The sequence below is a fragment of the Heterocephalus glaber genome, unplaced genomic scaffold (assembly GCF_053883595.1).
Source record: "Heterocephalus glaber isolate CG9 unplaced genomic scaffold, H.glaber_assembly_v1.0 deba00001523, whole genome shotgun sequence".
NCBI classification, from domain to species: domain Eukaryota; kingdom Metazoa; phylum Chordata; class Mammalia; order Rodentia; family Bathyergidae; genus Heterocephalus; species Heterocephalus glaber.
In genome coordinates this window covers 31,619,227-31,643,231 of record NW_028258327.1, presented here as the reverse complement: position 1 = coordinate 31,643,231, position 24,005 = coordinate 31,619,227, and the positions used below count along the sequence as shown (strand labels likewise).

General features: G+C 36.7%; 1 protein-coding gene across 2 annotated transcripts in view; it reads right to left on the bottom strand.

The window, feature by feature from the left end:
• Slc22a3 (solute carrier family 22 member 3) overlaps positions 1-24,005 on the bottom strand; it is a 144,253-nt gene that overhangs the window by 81,613 nt on the left and 38,635 nt on the right. The window contains exons 2-3 of one of the 2 annotated variants that reach the window (XM_004869002.4): positions 23,634-23,737; positions 1,126-1,280 (exon numbers count right to left, since the gene is read on the bottom strand). In XM_004869002.4, the coding sequence (XP_004869059.1) occupies positions 1,126-1,280; positions 23,634-23,737 (259 nt within the window). The remainder of the gene's footprint in view (positions 1-1,125; positions 1,281-23,633; positions 23,738-24,005) is intronic. The other variant, XM_013067165.3, reaches the window with a different exon arrangement.

The window sequence follows — 24,005 nt, the reverse complement described above, 5'->3', positions numbered from 1 at the left end:
AAACAATATAGTAAACTGCTAAATTTTTATCATTGTGTCTTTAAAGATTTACACATTATAGTTTACAGAGGTTCACTATGAACATCAGATTCTACAAATGCTTTTCATTATAACAAGATAGTTTTTATTAAGTGACAATTCTTGCCACAGTGTTAGACTTCTCATTTATGTAACATTTCTTTTTAAAATCATATGGGAAATTTTATTGCTAGAATCCTTCCTCCTCTGCCCCTTCCTACTCATTGATTTATTCTGCTCTGGTCATCCTGGGATAAACTATCTTAATGCTGTCCTAAGATCACAACTTGGAACATTCATGTATATGTGGGTCTCCTTAAAAATGTCTCACATTCCAAAGCTGTCCCTTCTGCTCCAGTCAATGACAATTTCTCTTAGCATTCCCTCTCCTTTTCCCATCCATAAAAAGGTTTTGAAAAGATTTTAAAATTAGGCATTGCTTGGGTATAGCAGTAATGAAAGAGTGGCCTCCAAAAATCTAGAGCCATAATTCAAGAAGAGCCTTCCCATTACCCTAGTCATGAATCTACAATGAATTGAAGTGTAGTAGGTGGATGGTCTTATATTAGAAATTGAGCCAAAGGGAGCAGCTGGACTTTTCCAATAATATGAGCAAAAAGTAGAGGGAAGGCTTTCTTTCATAAACAGAAGGTCAAACTTTCTAGGTATGAGAGAGAGATAACAAAGGCTCATAAACTTTTCATTTTTAGAACATATCTCCCACATGGTAAATAGTTCATATATATGAGAATTAAAAATCATATTTAAGGACAGAAAATACTTTTAAAATGTTTCAAGGAAATACTGAAATTTTTATGGGAATTAATTCCCAGTAAAGCAAAGCTGGAAAATGTGATAACTATGACAGGAATGCTCAGAGGTGGTTTATCACAGTATTTTATGATGTTTATATTTAGTTCCCAAATTAAAACAGCATTTCAGTCTCCAGAGAAGTCAGAAGCCTGCTCTCAAGCCCTTCTATTTGCAATTACTGTCACTGTAAGGAAGTCTCTTGTAATTACTGTTAAAGGAAGGCCCACTTGGCAACATTTCTTGGCCACCTGACCCCAGTTCCCAAACAGAGAAGAGGGTATATCAAAGTCTTACCAATCACGTAGCAAGTCATCCATGTGCCCTTTCCAAACACACCTTGTAGGAAGCGGAAGATCACAAACACAGGGAAATTTGGTGCAAATGCCACCACAACTCCGGTAATGCCCACACCGAAACAGGATATTAAGTAAATGACTATTCTGCCATACCTTTTAGAGAAAAAGACAGGAAAAGAGATGACCTTAAATTTTTTCTTCAATATGAAGGGGAAAAAAACCTTTCACTTTAGGTTTGCTAAGAGAAGTTGTAGATATAGAAAATGTGTTCTCTATAACTTCATTATTACAAAAGGAAAGGATTATGAAAAACTTTTATTTTATGGCAAAACTCAGGCAAATAAAATGCGTGCAATTAAAATGACATTACAAATCACAACGATGTTCACTGTAATTGCAGCTCCCCCAAATATGATTCAATTTCTTTTTTGTTTTGTTTTGTTTTTTGATTTGGACTTTTTATTTTTAAAATTAATTTTATTGGTACATTTTAGGTATACAATATAATGACATTCATCATTGGAAATTTGCACCTTTACATAATCTCTCTTGGTTCTTATTTTTCCCACATTCCCTTGCCCTCCCTTCAACCCCTCCATCCCTCCTTATTTACAAAGACTTTGTTTCCATCTTTTCATTTTCTCATATTAATTCCATTCCCTTCTTTTCTTTCCACTACCCCTCCCACTTCTCCTTCCCCTTTGCCTCTTTTCTTCCTATTTCACATTAACAATTATACCTTTTAGTCATTTTTTACACTTTCAGTTTCTCACATCAGAGAAACTATTCTATATTTACAAATGTGTGTTCTATTTATTTCACTTAAGAGTATTGCCTCAATGTGCATCCATTTAGCTATGTCTATAATTTTTCATTTTTTATGCCTGAGTAGAACTCCATTTTATTTTAAAAAACCCACATTTTCTTTATCCAGTCTCCAGTTGATGGGTACTTGAGCTACTTCCAAGTTGTACCTATTACAAACTGTGCTGTTGTGAACATGGGTGCACATATATCACTGTGGTATGATACTTTTAATTCTTTGGGGAAGATACCCAGCAGGGGAATAGTTGGATCAAATGGGATTTCCAGTCCTAGTTCTTTGAGGTGTCTTCATACTGATTTCCACAGTGGTTGCACCAGTCTACACCCCCACCAGCAGTGGAGCAGGGTTCCTCTTTTCCCACAGCCCCACCAACATTTGTTATTGGTTCATTTCTTGAGAGCAGCCATTCTTTCTGGGGTGAAGTGGAATCTCAGCGTTGTTTTCATTTGCATCTCTTGAATGACCAGTGATGTTGAACATTTTTTCATATGTTTCTATCCTATTTCTGCTTCTTTGTGTGAGAAATGTCTGTTCATTTCAGATGCCCATTTTTGGATTGGGTCTTTAAATTTGGGAGGTCTGATTTTTTAAAGTTCTTTATAGATTCTAGACAGTAGATCTTTGTCTGAGGAACAGCAGGTGAAAATTTTTTCCCACATTGTGGATTGTCTCTCCACTCTGTTGGTGGTTTCTCTTGCTGAGCAGAAGCTTTTTGATAAGAAGAGATCCCACTTGTTGATTGTTTGTGCTAGTTCACGGGCAACTGAGGTTTTGTTCATAAAATCTTTTCCTACACCAATGTCTTCAAGAGTTCTACCTAACCGCTGTTCCAGCCGCTTCATCATTTTTGTTTCAATATTTAGATTTTTAATCCATTTTGATTTTAGTTTAGTGCATGGTGAGAGATATAGGTCTAGTTTAAATCCTTGGCATGTTGAAACCCAATTTTTCCAGCACAATTTATTAAAGAGGCTATCTTTCTTCCAGTGAGGGTGTTTGGCTCCTTTGTTGAAGATGAGGTGGCTGAGTGTGTCTGGAGTTGTTTCTGCATCTTCTAATCTATTCCATTGTTCCTCAGGTCTGTTTCTTAGCCAATACCATGCTGTTTTTATCACAGTAACTTTGTAGTATAGTTTCAAGTTGGGGGTTGTGATACCCCTGCCATGTCTTTGTTGCCTAGAATTCCTTTTGCTATTCTTGGTCTCTTCTTGTTCCAAATGAACTTTTGGATTGTTTTCTCAAGGTCCATGAAGTATGTTGCTGAAATTTCAATTGGGATTGCGTTGAATCTACATAGCAGTTTTGGAAGTATGGCCATTTTCACTATGTTGAGTCTTCCTAAGCAGGAGCAAGGGATATCTTTGCATTTTCTGATATCATCTTCAATCTCTCTTTTCAGAGTGCCATAGTTTTCAGAGAAGAGGTCTTTGATTTCTTTTGTTAGGTTGATTCCTAGGTATTTCAGTTTTTTGGATGCTATTGTTAAATGGATTGTTTGCCTGATTTCTCTCTCAGTGAGTCTGTTGTTCATGTAGAGGAAAGCTATTGATTTTTGTGTGTTGGCCTTGTATCCAGCTACTTTACTAAAGTTGGTTATTAAGTCTAGAAGACTTTTGGTGGAGCTCTTTGGGTCTTCTATATACAGTATCATGTCATCTGCAAATAATGACAATTTGACTTCTTCATTTCCTGTCTTTACTTCTTTTATTTCTTTCCCTTGTCTAATTGCTGTGGCTAATGTTTCCAAGACTATATTGAACAGGAATGGTGATAGTGGACATCCTTGTCTTGATCCTGATTTTAGTGTGAAGGATTTCAATTTTTGACCATTTAGTATGATATTGGCTGTTGGCTTTTCATAGATGGCTTTTATCAGATTGAGGTAGAGACCATTCATTCCAATTTTTTTGTAGAGTTTTTATCATAAATACATGTTGAATTTTGTCAAATGCTTTTTCTGCATCTATTGAGATGATCATATGGGTTTTTCCCTTGGCTTTATTGACGTAGTGTATTACATTTATTGATTTGCGTATGCTGAACAATCCATTCCTGCATCCCTGGGATAAATCCCACTTGGTCAGGGTGTATGATCTTCTTGATGATCTTCTGCATTCAGTTTGCCAGTATCTTGTTAAGGATTTGGCATCAATGCTCATTAGTGAGATTAGTAGCCTATAGTTCCCTTTTTCAGTTGGGTCTTTCTCTGCTTTGGGGATCAAGGTGATGCTTGTTTCCAGGAATAAATTCAGGAGTATTGCTTCCCTTTCAATTTCATTGAAGAGTTTAAACAGTAGTGGCAGTAGTTTCTCTCTAAATGTCTTGTAGAATTCGGCAGTGAAGACATCAGGACCCAGGCTTTTCTTAGTTGGCAAGTTTTTACTTACACTTTCAATTTCATTGATTGATATTACGTTGTTTAGAATTTTTAGGTCTTCTTCGTTCAACTTTGGTAATTCATATGTATCTAGGAATCTGTCCATTTCTTCTGTGTTTTCCATCTTATTGGTGTATAGGTTCTCGAATTGATGATCCTCTGGATTTCTGCTGGGTCCGTTGTAATTTTATCCTTTTCATTCCTAATTGCATGGATTTGGGCCATTTCTTTCCTTTTTCTGATAAGGTTGGCTAAGGGTTTGTTAATTTTCTTTAGTTTTTCGAAGAATCAACTCTTGGCTTCATTGATTTTTTTTGTATCATTCTCTTAGTCTCCATTGCATTGATTTCTGCTCTGATCTTTATAATTTCCTTCCTTGTATGAGTTTTGAGTTTGTCCTGCCCTTCTTTTTCTAGAGCTTGAGGTGCAGCATCAGGTTGTTTAATTGGGCTTGCTCTGTTTTCCTAAAATGAGTGTTCACTGCTCTGAATTTCCCTCGTAAGATTGCTTTCATTGTGTCTCATGGATTCTGATAGGTTGTATTGTCATTTTCATTTAATTGTAGGAACTGTCTGATTTCTTCTTCGATTTCTTCTGTGACCCATTAGTTTTTCTGAAGTGTGTTGTTCAGTTTCCATGTTTTTTATGAAATTTTTCCAGTTTCTTTTTGCTATGTATCTCCAATTTCATTGTACTATGGTCTGATAATATACAGGGATAACTTCAATTCCTTTGCACTTACTTAAACATGTTTTATGAATGAGTATGTGGTCTATTTTGGAGAATGACCCGTGTGCAGCTGAAAAGAATGTGTATTCTGATTTTGTAGGGTGGAACACTCTGTACACATCTGTTCAGTTCATTTGTTCAAAAGTTTGATTGAGTTCTAGTATTTTGTTGCTTCTTTTTTGTCTAGTTGATCTATTTGTGACAATGGGGTATCGAGGTCTTCCACCACTATTGTATTAGTGCTTATTTGATTTTTCATGTCTGTTAGTATTTGTTTTATATAGTTGGGTGCACTAATGTTTGGTGCATATATGTTTATGATTGTCATCTGTTCTTCTTGGATTGTTCCCTTTACAAGGATGTAGTGTCCTTCTTTGTCTCTCTTAATCAATGTTGGTTTGAAAGATGCTTGATCTGCAGAGGAAAGCTACTCCTGCTTTTTTTCAGGTTCTTGTCACATCTAGTATTGTTTTCTACCCTTTCAAGTTCAGTCTATGAGTTTCTTTTTGAATTAAGTGATTCTTGTATGTGGGATATTGTTGGATCTTGCTTCTTGACCCATTCTGCCAATCTATTTCTTTTGATTGGTGAACTGAGACCATTAATACTGATCATTATAACTGATACATATTGACTTAACATTGTCATGACTTTTTCATTTTATTGGATTATCCCCTTTTGTGTTTAATTTCTTGTGGTGCCCAATGGATTCATTCTGCTGGGCTTCCTGGGTTGTGATCCTTATTGTCTTTTCCTAGGAATATTGTGTAAAAGTTTTTGGAATGCTGGATTGGTATTCATGAAGTTCCTAAGGTGCTCTTTGTCATGAAAGTATCTCATTTCTCCCTCAGTTTTGAAAGACAGTTTTGCAGGATACATCAATCTGGGTTGGAGGTACATCAATCTGGGGTTTCCCTTGGGATTGAAATATGTCATTCCAAGGTCTTCTTGCTTTGAGGGTTTGCCTTGAGAAGTCTGCTGTGATTCTGATAGGTTTTCCTTTGTATGTAATTTGTTTCTTTTCTCTAACTGCTTGCAGAATTTGGTTCTTCTGTTGTGTTTCTAGAATCTTAACTATTATATGCCTATGTGTAGGTTTTTATTGATCAAGGCTAGTTGGAGTCCTATATGCCTCACTTATCTGTATGTCAAGCTCTTTTCCCCTGCTTGGGAAGTTTTCTGCCATCCCTTCTGTGAACAGTTTTTTTATGTCTTCTGCACTCTCTCCTGTTTCTTCATTGACTCCAATCAGTCTTATGGTATTCTTCTTTGCATCTTCTAGCACCTGCTGGATTGATTTCTCGTGGTCCATTACTATTTTAAAGAAATTGTTCTTTTCCTGGTCTCTAATTGCAGTCTTATCTTTACTATATCTGAAATTCTTTCCTCACATTGGCTCCTTCTGCTGTGTAGACTTTCAATGGAGTTTTTAATCTCCTGGAATCTGTTTGCATCTGTTTTATGGATTCCATTTGTTTCCTATGTTGGGATTTCATCATGCTCCTTAGCTCCTCTTTTTATTTATCTGTGTCCCCTCTAGACTTATTAATCATGTCCTGCACAGTGGGCATAATCTCTGCTGTTATCTGAGAAATTATTTCTTTTTTTTTCCTTCTTAAATTCTTTTATTGGTGCATTTTAGGTATACAACACATTTACATTTCTCACTAGGAACTTGTACCTTTACATGATGCATCTTTGTTCTTATTTTTTCCCCATTCCTAGCCCTCCCTATTTTTGATTTCATTTTTTCCAGATCCTATTTTGTTGCCAGTTCAGGGAGTCCAGGTTGTTGAGTATCAGATTGTTCCTTTTAGTTTCCATTTGGCACTACTTTAGGTGATCTGGAAGTCTGGTTTTGAGACTTGTTTACATGTCTTCTCATTTCCATGGGGGTGGGGAGGTTGAGAGGAGGGATGTGTGTTGCTGGTGCCCATGCTGCTCACCTCCTCAGCACTGGGAGTGGTGGTACGGTGGCCCAGAATGTTGACCTCCCCTGTGCTAGGGGGCAGCTCCGTTCCACAGCATTGAGGGCAGTGGTCTTACTTTCTAATATTATTGTTTCACATGTCTGTCTGGTGGCACAGATGGGATGTCTTGTAATATTTTTTGGCCAGTTACAAGAAGAATAAGGTAGAAGGAAGTAGCAGTGGTGCATTACAGCCAGTTTCTTCAATCATTTTCCAGTCATATAGTCACATTTTCTTTGCTTATTTATTTTTCACTTTTCTACATTGAGGTGGTACAGAGGATCAAGTAAGATGCTAATGATGAAACTCTTTATAAACTGTAAAGTTCACAACCAATGTGAATTGTTCTTAATTTTTGCAATTGTATTTCACCATTTATGTAACTATTATTAAATAGCTTCAAAAAAAAGGACTGAGGATATTGTGCACAAAACTAAACACATATGATTGTGAGACAATGTTTCTAGTCTAGAGTGAATTGTTCAGTATATTGCGTCAAATTATTGTCTGGTGAAAGCTAGTTGTTAATGACCTTTAAGAGATTTAATTCTGATATTTTTCCACAGAAATTTCCACCAACAACTTTAAACATGCTGCATCTTGTTTGAGCCAGCCAAATGGAGGCAGAAGTAACCTTAGTTTATCTAGGTGTATTTTAAGTGACTATTTTTTTGGAGCAGTTTTAGGTTTACAGCAAAATTTTAACAGAAAGCACAGTGAATTTCTATGTGCACTCTGCCTACACACACAGACACACACACACACACACACAGCATCCCTTGTTACTGACAGCCCCACAAAATGGTACATTTGTTAACAGTTAATGAGCCTACATTGATATATCATTACCCAAAGTCCATAGTTTAAAGGAATGTTCACTTTTGATCTGGTACATTGTATGGGTTTTGACAAATATATAATGGCATGCATCCATCATTACAGTATCACACAGAATAGTTTCACTGTCCTAAAGTAATTCTGTGTTCTGCTTATTCATCATTAATGATTATACGTAACCTCTGAAAATCACTGAATTTTTACTGTCTCCATAGTTTTGCCCTTTGCAAAATGTCATATAGGTGGAATCATTTAGTATGTAGCCTTTTTAGATTGGCTTTTTTCACTTAGCAATGTGCCTTTAAGGTTCTTCCATGCCTTTTCATAGCTGGTAGCTCCTTTCTGCTTAGTGCAGAGTAAGAGTCCATTGTCTGGATGTACTGTGGATTATCCATTTGCCTACTGAAGTGATAGGTCACATTAAAGTTTTTGCTATGATTTGGATATGGTTTGTCCCTCAAAAGTTTCATGTGCTGGAAGCCTGGTCCCTAACGTGACAGTGTTGAGGTGGTACAATCTTTAATAGACGTCATGGGGAACACAGGGTCTACACTCTCATGAATAAATTAATGCTAGTCTCACAAAGTGGTTCAGGTCTCACAGGAACGAATTATTTCTAATGCAGTTATTTTATTTTTTATTTTTCCCCATTAAGTTTATTGGTACATTTTAGGTATAAAATACAGTTACATACATCATTGGGATCTTGTACCATTACATGAGTATCTTGGTTCTCATTTTTTCCCCTTCCCCTGTCCTCCATTCACCCCCTCCATCCTTCCCTATTTGCAAGACTTTGTTTGCATTTTTTTCCCTTTCTCATATTTTTTCCCCTCTTTCCCCTCCCCCACCTCCCCCGCCCCCCGCCAGACCTTTACTTCCTATTACACAATATCGATCATACACTTTTAAAATTACAATATCAAGACCTAGGAGATGTTACCACAGATTTCACAGAATTTAAAAGGATATAGGAAGCATATTACAAAAATCTTTTTTGAAATAAATTTGACAACTTCTAAGAAGTACCTTGGAAAACAAATTAGTGAAACTAACTCTGGAGGAAATATAAAATTTGAATAGCACCTATTAAAGAAAGTATATCCCTAGCTTGAAAACCTACCTATATGACAACAACAGGCTGGTATACATTTTAACTGGTAAATTATATAAAACATTTAAAGCAGAAAAAAAAGGAACACTTCTCTCCTAATTTTAGGAACTCAACATTGTGCTAATCCTAAAACTGGATAAAGATAATAGAAGAAAAAAGTATGAACATAGAAATTCATTTAACAAAGCAAACTATTAGAAGTCAGATCTGGCAGTATGTAGAAAGTGGTTTTATTATAGAGATGGCAGTGTTGGTTCAGCATTGGAAGTGAGTCATCATTTTAACAGAGGAAATAAAAAGCCATATGATCCTGTCACTAGTTGGAGAAAAAGTATAGAATTAAATGCTACAGCTGTTCATGGTAAAAGCTATCAGGAGACTAGAAGTAGAACAGAACCTTCTCAACAGATTAAAGACATGTAATCCACACTTCCAGCAAAAATGCCTTATATGAATGGAGAAGATACAATGCTTTCTCCCTAAGGTGGGGAACAAGGGCAGATATGCCTACTCTTCATCTGTCCATTAAACTTTCCAACATAGGCCTAAACCAAAATAGTCTGGCAATAAAATGACACAATTACAATAGGATTGGCAAGGTAGAAGCAAAATCTTTATATGTAGATGAAATGATCATCTACAGAGAAAATAATAAGAAATCTCTAGGAGCCCCTAGAACTTGTATTTGAATTTAGCAGGATTAGAAAACACAAGGTATATATAAAAATTCAGGTCTATGTATACTTGCTATAAATGAAGAATTGGGTATTGAAATTTAAAAGTTATGTAGGAGTACAAAGGACCTAGAAAAGTAAAAAGAAAAAGAAAAAAAAACAGTGTTGGAAGACATTTAGAACCTAATTTTAAGACTTCCTCTAAAGCTACAGTAATCAAGGCAGTGTTGGTGTAAGGAAAGACATATAGATCATTTGAAGAAAACAGACAATCTAGAAATAGAACCACACATATATGGTCCACTGACTTTTGAAAGATTATTTAACATTAACATTTTATAGAACATAAGCTCAACTCAAGAGGAGAGGAAAAGATAGTGTTTTCAGCAAATGGCACTAGAACACCTGGTATCCGTATATAAAAAATTAACCTCAACCCTTTATTTCCACACATAAAAATAACTTGAAAGGATCTATGAACCTAAATATGAAAGACTAAAACTATGAAACTTTAAGAAGAAATTATACAGGAAAATGTTTATGAATTTAGGGTATGCAAGAACTTCCTAGGATACAAAAAACATGATGTATAAAAAAACCCTGATAAATGAGATTCCATCAAAATTTAGAACTTTAAATGACATCATTAAAATGAAAAGTAGTCCTTAAACAGACCATATTTACAATGCATATAACCTATGACCAGAATATATAAAGAATTCTTAGAGCTCATTAATAGACAACACAATTAAAAAGTAGACACAAGAAGATGATAAATAGCCAATACAGCACAAGGAAATGTGTGCAACACTAGAATCAGAAAAATACTAATCAGTACAATAACAAGATTGAATTATACACACATTAGGGAGATGAAGTTCAAAGTTTTAAAAGCCTTGTCACGACTTTTTCTTTTTGTTGGATTCTTCCCCTTTGCATTTAATTTGTCACACCCAATGGATTCATTCTGCTGGGCTTCCTGGGTTGTGATGCTCATTGTCTTTTCCTAGGATATTGTCTAAAATTTTTTGGAGTGTTGGTTTGGTATTCATGAAGTTCCTAAGGTTCTCTTTATCATGAAAGTATCTTATTTCTCCATCAATTTTGAAAGATAGTTTTGCAGGGTACATCAGTCTGGGTTGGAGGCTGTTTTCCTTTAGGGCTTGAAATATGTCACTCCAAGCTCTTCTTTCCTTGAGGGTTTGCCTTGAGAAGTCTGCTGTGATTCTGATGGGCTTTCCTTTGTATGTGATTTGTTTCTTTTCTCTCACTGTTTGTAGAACTTTGTTCTTCTGTTGTGTTTCTGGAATCTTAACAGTTATAGGCCTATGTGTAGATTTTTTTTGATCAAGGCTAGTTGGAGTCCTATATGCCTCACTTATCTGTATGTCAAGCTCTTTTCCCCTGCTTGGAAAGTTTTCTGCCATCACTTCTGTGAACAGTTTTTTTATGTCATTTGCAGTCTCTTCTGTTTCTTTATTGACTCCAATCAGTCTTATGTTATTCTTCTTTGAATCATCTAGCAGCTGCTGGATTGATTTCTTGTGGTCCCTTACTATTTTAAAGAAATTTTTCTTTTCCTGGTCACTAATTGCAATTTTATCTTCTATATGTGAAATTCTGTCCTCACATTGGTTTATTCTGCTGTGTAGACTTTTGATGGAATTTTTAATCTCCTGGAAATCTGTTTGCATTTGTTTTATGGATTCCATTTGTTTCCTATGTTGGGATTCCATTATGTTCCTCAGATCCTCTATTTTTTTTATCTGTGTCCTCTCTAGATTTATTAATCATGTCTTGCACTACAAGCACAATCTTTGCTGTTATCTGAGAAATTATTTCTGATTTCATTTTTTGCAGATCTCTTTCGTTGCCAGTTCAGGTAGTCCAGGTCATTGAGTATCAGAGTGTTCCATCCCATTGTCCTTTGGGGTTGCTGTAGGTGATCTCAAAGTTTGTTTTTGAGGCTTGTTTATGTGTCTTCTCATTTCCATGTGGGGGGGGATGCTGCTGGAGCCCGTGTGGCTCACCTCCTCTGCCCTAGGAGCAGTGGAATGGTGGTAGGGGAGCCTCCAGGGCTCTGGGATTGGCTCACCTCCTCTGCCCTAGGAGCGGTGGAATGGTGGCGAGGGAGCCTCCTCCTAGGTGCTGGGATTGGCTCACCTCTGATACCCTAGGGGAGGTGGAATGACATCAGAGGGCTAATGCAGCTATTTTAAACTGAGGCAATCCTATATGCTTGATCCCTTCTATTTTTTTTTTTTTTTTTTTTGGACCAGGGATTGAACTCGGGGCTTTGCACTTAGGCAGACGGCATGATCCCTTCTCTTTACAGCTGTTTCCCTTCTCCTCATACTCGTATTGTGATGCCACCTACCATGAAACCCTCATCAGAGCCAAGCAGATGTCAGTGCCATGCTACTGAACCTCCAGAACTGAGAGCTAAAAGAATCACTTTTCTTTACTAACAATCTGGTTTCAAGTATTTTGTTATAGTAACATAGAGCACATTAAGACAATTTTCAAATGTTGAACTAGTCTTGCATGCCTAAGACAAATATCTTTGGTTGTGGTGTATAGTTAATTATTTTTATACATTTAAAAAGTTTTATTTGCTAATATTTTGTTTAGGGTTTTTACATCTATGCTCATGAGAAATATTGCTCTATGATTTTCATTTGTAAAATGTCTTTAAATTTGGCATTAGTAATGATATTTTCACAAAATAATTATTTTTATCTTCTGAAAGAAATTATAAAGTAATTGGTATAATTTCTTCCTCTGATATTTGGCAGAATTCAACTACCATCTAAGCCTGGTATTTTGTTTTGGAAAGTCACTAATCATTGATTTAACTCAATAGATAAAAGCCTATTCAGATCATTTATTTCTTCTTGTTTGGATTTGGCAGACTATGTTTTTCAAGAAATTTATATTGTCAAATTTGCATGCATAGAGTTTTTCATATCATGCCTTTATTATCATTTTAATGCACATGGTATCTGAGTGATATCTTCTCTTTCTTTTCTAATGTTAGTAATTTAAGGATTCACCTTTTCTTTTCTTATCCTGGTTGGAGACTTATCAATTTTAGGAGTTTTTTTTTTTCAAAGACCCAGATGTTTACTTTATTAATTTTTTTCATTGATTTACTTTTTTCAATTTATATAATTTTTATTTAATTTGTATCATCTCTTTTCTGCTTAGCTTAGATTTTATTTGCTCTTTTTTTTTTAGTTTCCTAAGACAGTTTAGATAATTGAATTTAGCTCTATGTTTTTCTCTAGTAGATGAACCAGTGCTGCAGCCACAAAATTTGGTAAGTTGTAGTTTCATTTTCTTTTTTCTTTTCTTTTTTTTTTTTTTTTTTTGGTACTGGGGGTCAAGCTCAGGACCTTGTGCTTGCAAGGCTGGCGACAGCCCCACTGAGCTAAATCTCCGGCCCTCATTTTCATTTTGTTCAAACTACTTTTACATTTCTCCTGAGATTTTTTTTTGATCCATGTTGTACTAGAAGTGTTATGTCTCAAAGTTTTGTTTTAGATTTCTAGTTCAATTCCATTGTAATTTGAGAGCAGAATACCATGACTTCTATTCCTTTAAATTTTTTTAAATGTGCTTTATGTTCCAGACTCTGATCTTGGTGAATGTTTCATATAAGTTTGAGAGAAACATGTGTTCTGTCATTGTAGGATAGAGTAATCTACAGATGTCAATTACTTGTGATGAGTGTTGTTGCGTATATCTATGTTCCAGATGATTTTCTGCTGGTTAGATTTTTACATTTCAGATGGACAAGTAGTACAATCTCTAACTATAATATGGATGGAATTTATTTCTCTTTATATTTCAATCAGTTTTGCCACATGCAGTATTGACACGGTTATTAGGTACATACATAAGGATGGTTATGTCTTATTGGAGAATTGATTGCTGTATCATGATATAAGGACCCTCTTTATCGCTGACAATTTCCCTTGTTCTGAAGTTTTCTGTCTGATGTTTCCATTTTCTTTTTGGATATTGTTAGTATGGTATACTTTTCTCTATCCATTTACTTTTCATCTATGTGCATCTTTATATTTAAGTTACTTAGAGAAAACATATCATTAGGTCTTAGTTTTTGGCCCATTCTTTCCATCTATCTTTTAATTGATCCGTTTAGGTGTACTGATACAGTTGGATTAATAGCCAATGTTTGTTAACCATTTTCTATTTTTGTCTTCTACATTTTCTGCCTTTTATGATATTAACTGAGTTTTTTATATGATTTCATTTTCTCCTAACATGGAATTTATATCTTTCCCTTTTTTTTTTTTTTTACTTATTTTTGGTAGTTGCTATAGGGTCTGCAATATACATTTATGCCAAATCCAAATTTGCTTTAAAAAAACACTATACCACTTCACACCTAATGAAAATAGATTATAAGAAAAAAATTCTAATTTCTGCTCCTTTCCCTTGTATAATTGCTGCCATTTCACTTATACATAAGCATAAATAAGTATATACATATATGATATATAAATGTACATAATCAAATCTATTGTTGTCATTATTATTTTGAGTAAATTGTTGTTAAACTAATTAAGAATTTTAAAAATCTAAATTATTTTATCTTCACATTCCTTCCCCAGTGCTTTTCCTTTCTTTATATCATTTTCTTTATATCATTTCTGTATATCATTTTCCTGGTCACTGAACAACTTTTAAAATCTCTTGCAAGGTCTGTCTACTGGCAACAAATTTTTGCTTGTCTAAGTAAAAGTTTCTCATTCACTTTTGAAAGATAATTTTGCAGAATACAGAATTCTAGGTTGGTAAATTTTTTTCTCTCAACACTAAATATTTCACTTCTATTACCTCTTGCTTGCATAGTTTCTAAGAAGTCAAGTGTAATTTTAATCTTTGTTCCTTCTCTATCTTTGTTCCTTCCCCCAACTATGGTTTCTTTCAGTACATTTTTCTTAGCTTTGATTTCCTATAGTTTGAATGTAATATACCCTGTGCACTTTACAGAAGGCATTCACTCTGCTTGGTGTTTTCTGAGCTTACTGGATCTACGGGTTAGTATCTAACATTAATTTGGGGAGATTTTAAGGCATTGTTTCAAATATTTTTGGTTCTCTTCTCCTTTTGATGTTCCCATTATGTGTGCACCATTTTGTTGTCTCAGTTTCCAAATATTTTTCTAGGTTTTATTTTTTTAGTCTTTTTTTCTTCTGCTTTCCATTGAGAGTTTCTATTGATATATCTTCAACTCAAGAGATTCTTTTCTCAGCCATGTCCAGTCTGCTAATAAGTCTATTAATGGCATTTATTTCTGTCACAGTATTTTATATTTAGCATTTCTTTTTGATTCTTAGAATTTCCTTCTATTTGCTTACATTGAGAAGCTGGTTTTGTACCATCTATTTTATTCATTAACTCCTTAGCATATTAACCACAGTTTTTAACTTTGTGATCTGATAATTCCAAAATCCTTGTCATATCTGAGTCTGGTTCTAATGCTTACTATCTCTCTTCAAGCTGTGGGGATTTTGTTTGTTTATTTTCTGCCTTTTAGTATGATTTGTGACTTTTTCTTGATAGCTGGACATGGCTTACTGGGTAAGAAAAGACTGCTGTAAATGGTGTTCATGATGTGGTAGTGAGGTATGCAGAGAGAAGTGTCCTATGCTTAGATCTCAACCTTTTAGGGATCCTCTGGACTTTGAGCAAAACAAGCGTTTCTCAGTTTTTCTTTCTGTAAATAGGAGGACAGGATGGTTAGAGTGGACTGGATTTGGGGAGTTTCCTCCTCCCACAGGAAAAGCTCTCTAGATAAGTGTAACCTTTCCCCAGGTCATTTAGGTTCCAATAAACTCCACCACTTTAGGTTCTGGTTAATTAGTTTCTCCTAAGGGCAGACTCTGTTAAGAAAAACAGAATGCTCTGGCATATTTCAAAAGGGTTGTATTTCTTCTCTCTCCCCCTCCTCTGGCTGGAAGTGTGGAAAGATTTCTCTTGATAATTACTGTGATAACCCCAGAGGGCTCTAGGAGATAGAAATCACAAAAATGTGGGAAGCCCCACATGTTTTTGTGATTCTGGGGATGGATCCAGAAGTCTGTACTCCCTGGAGTTTTTAACTCTCACACTTGTCCACACTAAGCCTCCAGCTATTCATTAGTTCAGCTCAGGTTTCCCTATCCAGCCCTTTCTCTTAGGTTAAGTTTCAATTCTCTTTATCTGTCTATCTGTCTCTCCAATTTTACAGGCAGCAGTTTTCCCTATGACCTCACTTCTCTTACAGATGTCAGCAGATTTGCTGATTTTTTTCCAGTTTTTTCAGCTTTGTATTTGTTAGGACTAAGTGGTGACTTCTCCTCATATACTGAACAAAAAACTGGAAGTCCAAACCTACATTTTAAAATTCACTCTCTGCATCTCCTACAGTGTCTACCCATAGATGTATGGGCTATTAAATTATTTCTTATTCCTTTCTTCATAGATTAATATCACAGACACAGAAGAAAAGAAACTGAAAAGTGGCCAGCACTGTCAGGAAGCAGAATTATTCAGGGTTCTGTTTCTCCAAGGTCTGGTTCATTCTCTTCAGAGATGTTCAATCCCTGATGAGGTCGTGCAGGTCTCCTTGTTCTGTTGAGTTACTTTTGTTTGTGAAGAACAAAAATGCAGAGCAAGGAAAACCTAATTTTAAAAAGTTTAAATTAGTAAGACTAAAAGCAAAAGAAAATACATATTTAAAAAACACAGTCCAGCAGGCCGCTGCAGACAGGCAGGTCTGCGCACACCCTACCGAGGTCCTGAGTCACGTGGAAGATGGAGAATCAGCCCTTGCCCCGGCAACAATCCACTGGACCCCATCCCCGCTCCTCTGTACAGTCACATGGTTCCACACTACAAAGACGCAGAGGACACGGGACCACTAGACCAAGGTACTGAATCTCGCTGCTCCTGGCCCAGAGGTAGGGGCTTCTGAGCCGCAGTCCCACTGCTCCTGATCCAGAGGAAGGGGCTTCTCTGCCACCATCCCTCCCGCTGCTACCAGCCCAGAGGATAGGGCTTTTGGGCCACCTTTTGTCCCACCACTCCTGGCCCAGGGGAAGGGGCTTCTGGGCCACCATCCCTCCCACTGCTCCCGGCCCAGAGGTAGGGGCTTCTGAGCCACCATCCCACTGCTCCTGGACCAGAGGAAGGGGCTCCTTGGCCACCATCCCTCCTGCTGCTCCCAGCCCACAGGAAAGGGCTTTTGGGCCACCATCCCTACTGCTGCTCCTGGCCCCTGTCCCACCTCTTCCAGCTCAGAGGAGGTAATCCGTGCAGGCACTAACAGCCCCCACCCCAGTTGAAGTGAGAAAACACATAAATAAGTCTCAAAACCAGACTTCCAGATCACCTACAGCAACCCCAAAGGGAAATGAGATGGAACACTCTGATACTCAACCATCTGGACCCACTGAACTGGCAACAAAAGGGAATCTGGAAAACATGAAATCAGAAATAATTTCTCAGATAACAGGAGAAATTGTGCCCCTACTGCAAGACATGATTAATAAATCTAGAGAGGAGCTCAGAAACATGATGGAATCCCAACATAGGAAACAAATGGAATCCATAAAACAGATGCAAATAGATTTCCAGGACATGAAAAACTCCACTGAAAGTCTACACAGCAGAATGAGCCAATGTGAGGACAGAATTTCAGATATAGAAGATAAGGTTGAAATTAATGACCAGGAAAAGAAAAATTGCTTCAAAATTATAAGGGAACATGAGAAATCCATCCAGCAGCTGCTAGATGATTCAAAGAAGAATAACATAAGGCTGATTGGAGTCAATGAAGAAACGGGAGAGAGTGCAGATGACATAAAAAAAATCTCTTCACAGAAGTAATGGCAGAAAACTTCCCAGGCAGGGGAAAAGAGCTTGACATACAGATAAGTGAGGCATATAGGACTCCAAATAGCCTTGATCAAAAAAAATCTACACATAGGCATATAATTGTTAAGAGTCCAGAAACTCAACAGAAGAACAAAGTTCTACAAGCAGTTAGAGAAAAGAAACAAATCACATACAAAGGAAAGCCCATCAGAATTACAGCAGACTTCTCAACACAAACCATCAAGGCAAGAAGAGCTTGGAGTGACATATTCCAAGCCCTAAAAGAAAACAGCCTCCAACCCAGATTGATGTACCCTGCAAAACTATCTTTCAAAATGGATGGAGAAATAAGATACTTTCATGACAAAGAGCACCTTAGGAACTTCGTGAATACCAAACCAGCACTCCAAAGAATTTTACACAATAGCCTAGGAACAGACATTGAGGATCACAACCCCAGGAAGCACAGCAGAATGAACCCATCTGGCATGGCAAGAAATTAAATGTAAAGGGAGAGAACCCAACAAAAAGAAAAAGTCATGGCAATGACAAGTCAATATGTTTCAGTTATAACCATCAATGTTAATGGTCTCAATTCACCAATCAAAAGAAATAGACTGGCAGAATGGGTCAAGAAGCAAAATTCAACATTATGCTGCAGACAAGAAACAAACTTCATTCAAAAGGAAACTCATAGACTGAAAGTTAAAGGGTGGAAAACAATACTCCATGTGACAGGAACCTGGAAAAAAGCACGAGCAGCTATCCTCTTGGCAGATCAAGTAGATTTCAAACCAACACAAATGAAGAGAGACAAAGAAGGACACTACATCCTTGTAAAGGGAAAAATCCAAGAGGAAGAAATGACAATCATAAATATCTATGCACCAAACACTAGTGCACCCAACTATGTAAAACAAATACTAATGGACATGAAAAGCCATATATGCACTAATACAATTGTAGTGGGGGACCTCAACACCCCACTGTCACAAATAGATAGATCAACTAGACTAAAAATAAGTAATGAAATTCTAGAACTCAATCGAACTCTTGAACAAATGAACTTAACAGATGTTTACAGAGTCTTCCACCTCACAAAATCAGAATACACATTCTTCTCAGCTGCACATGGGTTGTTCTCCTAAATAGACCACATACTCACACCTAGAACATGTTTAAGTAAGTGCAAAGGAATTGAAGTTATCCCCTGTATATTATCAGACCATAGTGCGATGAAATTGGAGATCCATAGCAAAAGAAACTCAAAAAATTTCATAAACACATGGAAATTGAACAGCACACTTCTGAATAACCAATGGGTCACAGAGAAAATTAAAGAAGAAATCAGACAGTTCCTTCAATTAAATGACAATGACAATACAACATATCGGAATCTATGGTACACAATGAAAGCAGTCTTATGAAGGAAATTCATAGCAGTGAATACGCATATTAGGAAAACAGAATGATCCCAATTAAACAACCTGATGCTGAACCTCAAGCTTCTAGAAAAAGAAGAGCAGGACAACCCCAAAGCTCATACAAGGGAAGAAATTATAAAGATTAGAGGAGGAATCAATGCAATGGAGACTAAGAGAACGATACAAAAAAATCAATGAAGCCAAGAGTTGGTTCTTTGAAAGAATCAACAAAATTGATAAACCCTTAGCCAACCTTATCAGAAAAAGGAAAGAAAAGGCCCAAATCCATTCAATTAGGAATGAAAAGGGTGAAATGACAACAGACCCAGCAGAAATCCAGAGGATCATCAATACCTACTTCCAGAGCCTATACACCAATAAGATGGACAACACAGAAGAAATGGACAGATTCCTAGACACATATGAATTACCAAAGTTGAACAAAGAAGACCTAAAACTTCTAAACAACCCAATATCAACCAATGAAATTGAAAATGTAATTAAAAACTTATGAACTGCGAAAAGCCCGGGCCCTGATGGCTTCACTGCTGAATTCTACAAGACATTTAGAGAGGAACTGCTGCCACTACTGTTTAAACTCTTCAATGAAATTGAAAGGGAAGCAGTACTCCCAAATTCATTCCTAGAAGCAAGCATCACCTTGCCAAAGCAGAGAAAGACTCAACCGAAAAGGAGAACTATAGGCCAATCTCACTAATGAACATAGATGCAAAAATCCTTAATAAGATAATGGAAAACAGAATGCAGAAGATCATCAAGAAAATCATACACCCTGATCAAGTGGGATTCATCCCAGGGATGCAGGGATGGTTCAATATATGAAAATCAATCAATGTAATACACTATATCAATAGAGCCAAGGACAAAAACCATATGATTATCTCCATAGATGCAGAAAAAGCATTTGACAAAATCCAACATGCATTTATGATAAAAACCCTACAAAAAATTGGAATAGATAGTCTCTACCTCAAACTGATAGAAGCCATCTATGAAAAACCAACAGCCAATATCATACTAAATGGTCAAAAACTGAAATCCTTCACACTACAATCAGGAACAAGACAAGGATGTCCACTATCACCACTCTTGTTCAATATAGTTTTGGAAACATTAGCCACGGCAATTAGACAAGAGAAAAAAGTAAAAGGAATAAAGATCGGTAATGAAGAAGTCAAATTGTCATTATTTGCAGATGACATGATGCTCTATATAGAAGACCCCAAGAACTCCACCAAAAGTCTTCTAGACTTAATAACCAAATTCAGTCAAGTAGCTGGTTACAAGGTCAACACACAAAAATCAATAGCTTTCCTCTACACCAATGACAGACTCACTGAGAGAGAAACAGGACAAATAATTCCTTTCACAATAGCATCCAAAAAACTGAAATACCTAGGAATCATCTTAACGAAAGAAATCAAAGACCTCTTCTCTGAAAACTATGGCACTCTGAAAAGAGAGATTGAAGATGATATCAGAAAATGGACAGACATCCCCTGTTCCTGGGTAGGAAGGATCAATATAGTGAAAATGGCCATACTTCCAAAACTGCTATATAGATTCAATGCAATTCCAATTGAGATCCCAGCAGCATACTTCGTAGACCTCAAGAAAAAAATCCAAAAATTCATTTGGAACAAGAAGAGACCCAGAATAGCAAAACCAATTCTACATAACAGAGACATGGCAGAGGGTGTTACCACCCCCAACTTGCAACTATACTACAAAGCTACTGTGATAAAAACAGCATGGTGCTGGCAAAGAAACAGACCTGAGGACCAGTGGAACAGATTAGAAGATGCAGAAACAACGCCAGACACACTTAGCCATCTCATCTTCCATAAAGGTGCCAAACACCCTCACTGGAGGAAAGATAGCCTCTTTAATAAATGGTGCTGGAAAAGTTGGGTTTCAACTTGCCAAAGATTAAAACTAGACCTATATCTCTCACCAGGCACTAAACTAAAATCAAAATGGATTAAAGATCTAAATATTAAAATAGAAACTCTGAACCAGTTGGAACAGAGGTTAGGTAGAACCCTTGAAGACATCGGTGTAGGAAAAGATTTTATGAACAAAACCTCAGTTCCCCATGAACTAGCACAAACAATCAACAAGTGAGATCTCTTCTTATTAAAAGGCTTCTGCACAGCAAGAGAAACCACCAGCAGTGTGAAGAGACAACCCACAATGAGGGAAAAAATCTTCATCTGCTCTTCCTCAGACAAAGGTCTACTATCTCGAATCTATAAAGAACTTAAAAAGATCAGAACTCCCAAATTTAAAGACCCAATCCAAAAACGGGCATCTGAAATGGACAGACATTTCTGACAAGGAAGTAGAAATAGCAAATCAATACATGAAAAAATGTTCAACATCACTGGTCATTTGAGAGATGCAAATGAAAACAACGCTGAGATTCCACTTCACTTCAGAAAGAATGGCTGCTATCATGAAATCCACCAATAACAAATGCTGGCAGGGCTGTGGGGAAAGAGGAACTCTGCTCCATTGCTGGTGGGAGTGTAGACTGGTGCAACCACTGTGGAAATCAATATGGAGATACCTCAAAGAACTAGGACTGGAAGTCCCATTTGACCCTGCTATTCCCCTGCTGGGGATCTTCCCCAAAGAATTAAAAGAATCATACCACAGTTATATATGTGCACCCATGTTCATAGCAGCACAGTTTGTAATAGCTAAAACTTGGAAACAGCCCAAATGCCCATCAACTGGAGACTGGATAATGAAAATGTGGTTTTTTTATAAAATGGAGTACTACTTAGCCATAAAAAATGAGAAATTAGAGACATTTATAGCTAAGTGGATGCACATTGAGGCAATACTCTTAAGTGAAAATAAATAGGACAGACATGTATAAATACAGAATAGTTTCTCTGGTGTGAGAAACTGAAAGTGTAAATAAGGACTAAATGTATAATAGGTAATGTGAAATAGGAAGAAAAGGGGCAAAGGGGAAGGAAGTGGGAGGGCTAGGGGAAAGGATAGAAGGGAATGGGATTAATATGAGAAAATGGAAAAATAGGAACAATATCTTTGTAAATAGGAAGGAATGGAGGGGTTGAAGGGAGGGCTGGGCAAGGGTGAAAAATAAGAACCAAGAGAGACTATGTAAAGGTGCAAATTTCCAATGATGAATGTCATTATATTGTGTACCTAAAATGTACCAATTATTAGAATGAATAATCAATAATGCAAAATAGGAAGAAAAGGTCCAAAGGGGTAGGGGTAGTGGGAGGGGCAGGGGAAAGGAAAGAAGGGAAAGGAAAAATGATGAGAAATGGAAAAAATGGAAATAAAGTCTTTGTAAATAGGGAAGGGTGGAGGGCGTGAAGGGAGGGCTAGGAATGGGGAAAAAATAAGAACCAAGATGCATTATGTAAAGGTACAATTCCCAATGAGAAATGTAATTGTGTTGTATACCTACAATGTACCAATAAAAGAATTTAATTTAAAAAAACAAAAAACAAAAACAATAACACAATCCAATTCCAAATTGTAGCCATCCAGGAAAGTGAGATGTAGTAGTGGAGGGATTAGGAAAGCAAAGATGAAGTTTGGAAGGCCACTAACAGAAACAGTAGAAAAGGACAGACATAAAAGAGAAGGCAGATAAGGAAGAGCTTCAAATTGCAAAGAGTAAAGGAGAAATTTGGGCATGGAGGACAGTTTGAGGGGAGGGTAGAGGAAAATGAAGAAGGAAGAGAAAGTGACAGAAGGAAAAACTGGAGAGTTTACCCCTCTTGAAGTACTGGTTTGGTCAAACAGATTTTCAAACTCATATTTTCAGTATGGGATTTAAGGCATTTTGTTGAATTAGCTAATTAATTGTTGTTTGCAGTTCTCTGAAATGGACCATGACCATTACCCACAATGAATAGTGTGACCACAAGGATGCACCAAGGGCTGGGCTGGAGTGACCTGAGCATTGTCAGGCCAGATATGGCCAAAGGTCAAAGATTCCCATTCTGCACCCCTTCTCACAGGTATAGGGAATTATTAAATCACTGCAAATATTTTTGTAGTTAGAATTAGGATAAAATAATAGAGTTAAACATGAATATTATGGCCAATAACAATAGTGTCAGAAGAATATTCAAATAGAAAGCGCTTGCCAATGCACTTCAATTGCCATCTGCCATTAGTCAGTCAGTTCTGTTTATAAACATAAAATAATACCTAAAAGTCTTTTAAGAGTTTTTGGAAATTTTTATTTCTTACAAAGTTTTAAATTTGTAGAAAAATATCTACAGTGATTCTTTTTTAAAAAAGTGAAAAATTTGGAGTGGGCTGATTTTATTACTATATTAGTCAAACCACATCCCTATCTCCAGCACAACTGCCTGGCACCCCAGCTGCGATATCACTGTCTGCAGGTCTGTGTTTTCCCTTGAACACTTTCAGACTGACCAGTAACAGCTTTACCCATTATCTAGTCCAAGGAGTGAGGAGATGAAATTTGAGACCGGGAAGAATTAGTCAAATCAAATAAGTATCAACATCATGAGTGGTAGAATTCCAAATTTAGCAAAAATATTTTAAATAGTTAACACAAAGTATGCTCCTCTCCAATGTGTGCGTGATGCTATCCTGATGTAAACTGGTTTTCACATCTGTACCTACCTGTCTGCTGCGTACCCCAACGTGAACGCCCCAGCCAGGAAGCCTAGGTTCAGGATGGCTTGGGTGAAGTCCAACATCCATGCGTTGACACAAACAAGGTCAAACTGGGAAGACAAAGAAAACACACCTGAAGACTCGTGGGTATATGCCTTTGAAGTACTTTATGTCTTGTATAGATCACTGATCTTTAAACACTTGCTCATATACTCCTTAAATTTTGAAAATTTATCACTGATAAATTTTTACACCGATACAGAAGTATTTTGTCAGTTTAAATAACTGCAAAAAATGTAATTTCTGGGCCTGGGATTTATCTCAGTGCCTGGCTTGCAAGCAGAAGGTCCTGAGTTCTATCCCCAGTACCAAAAAAAA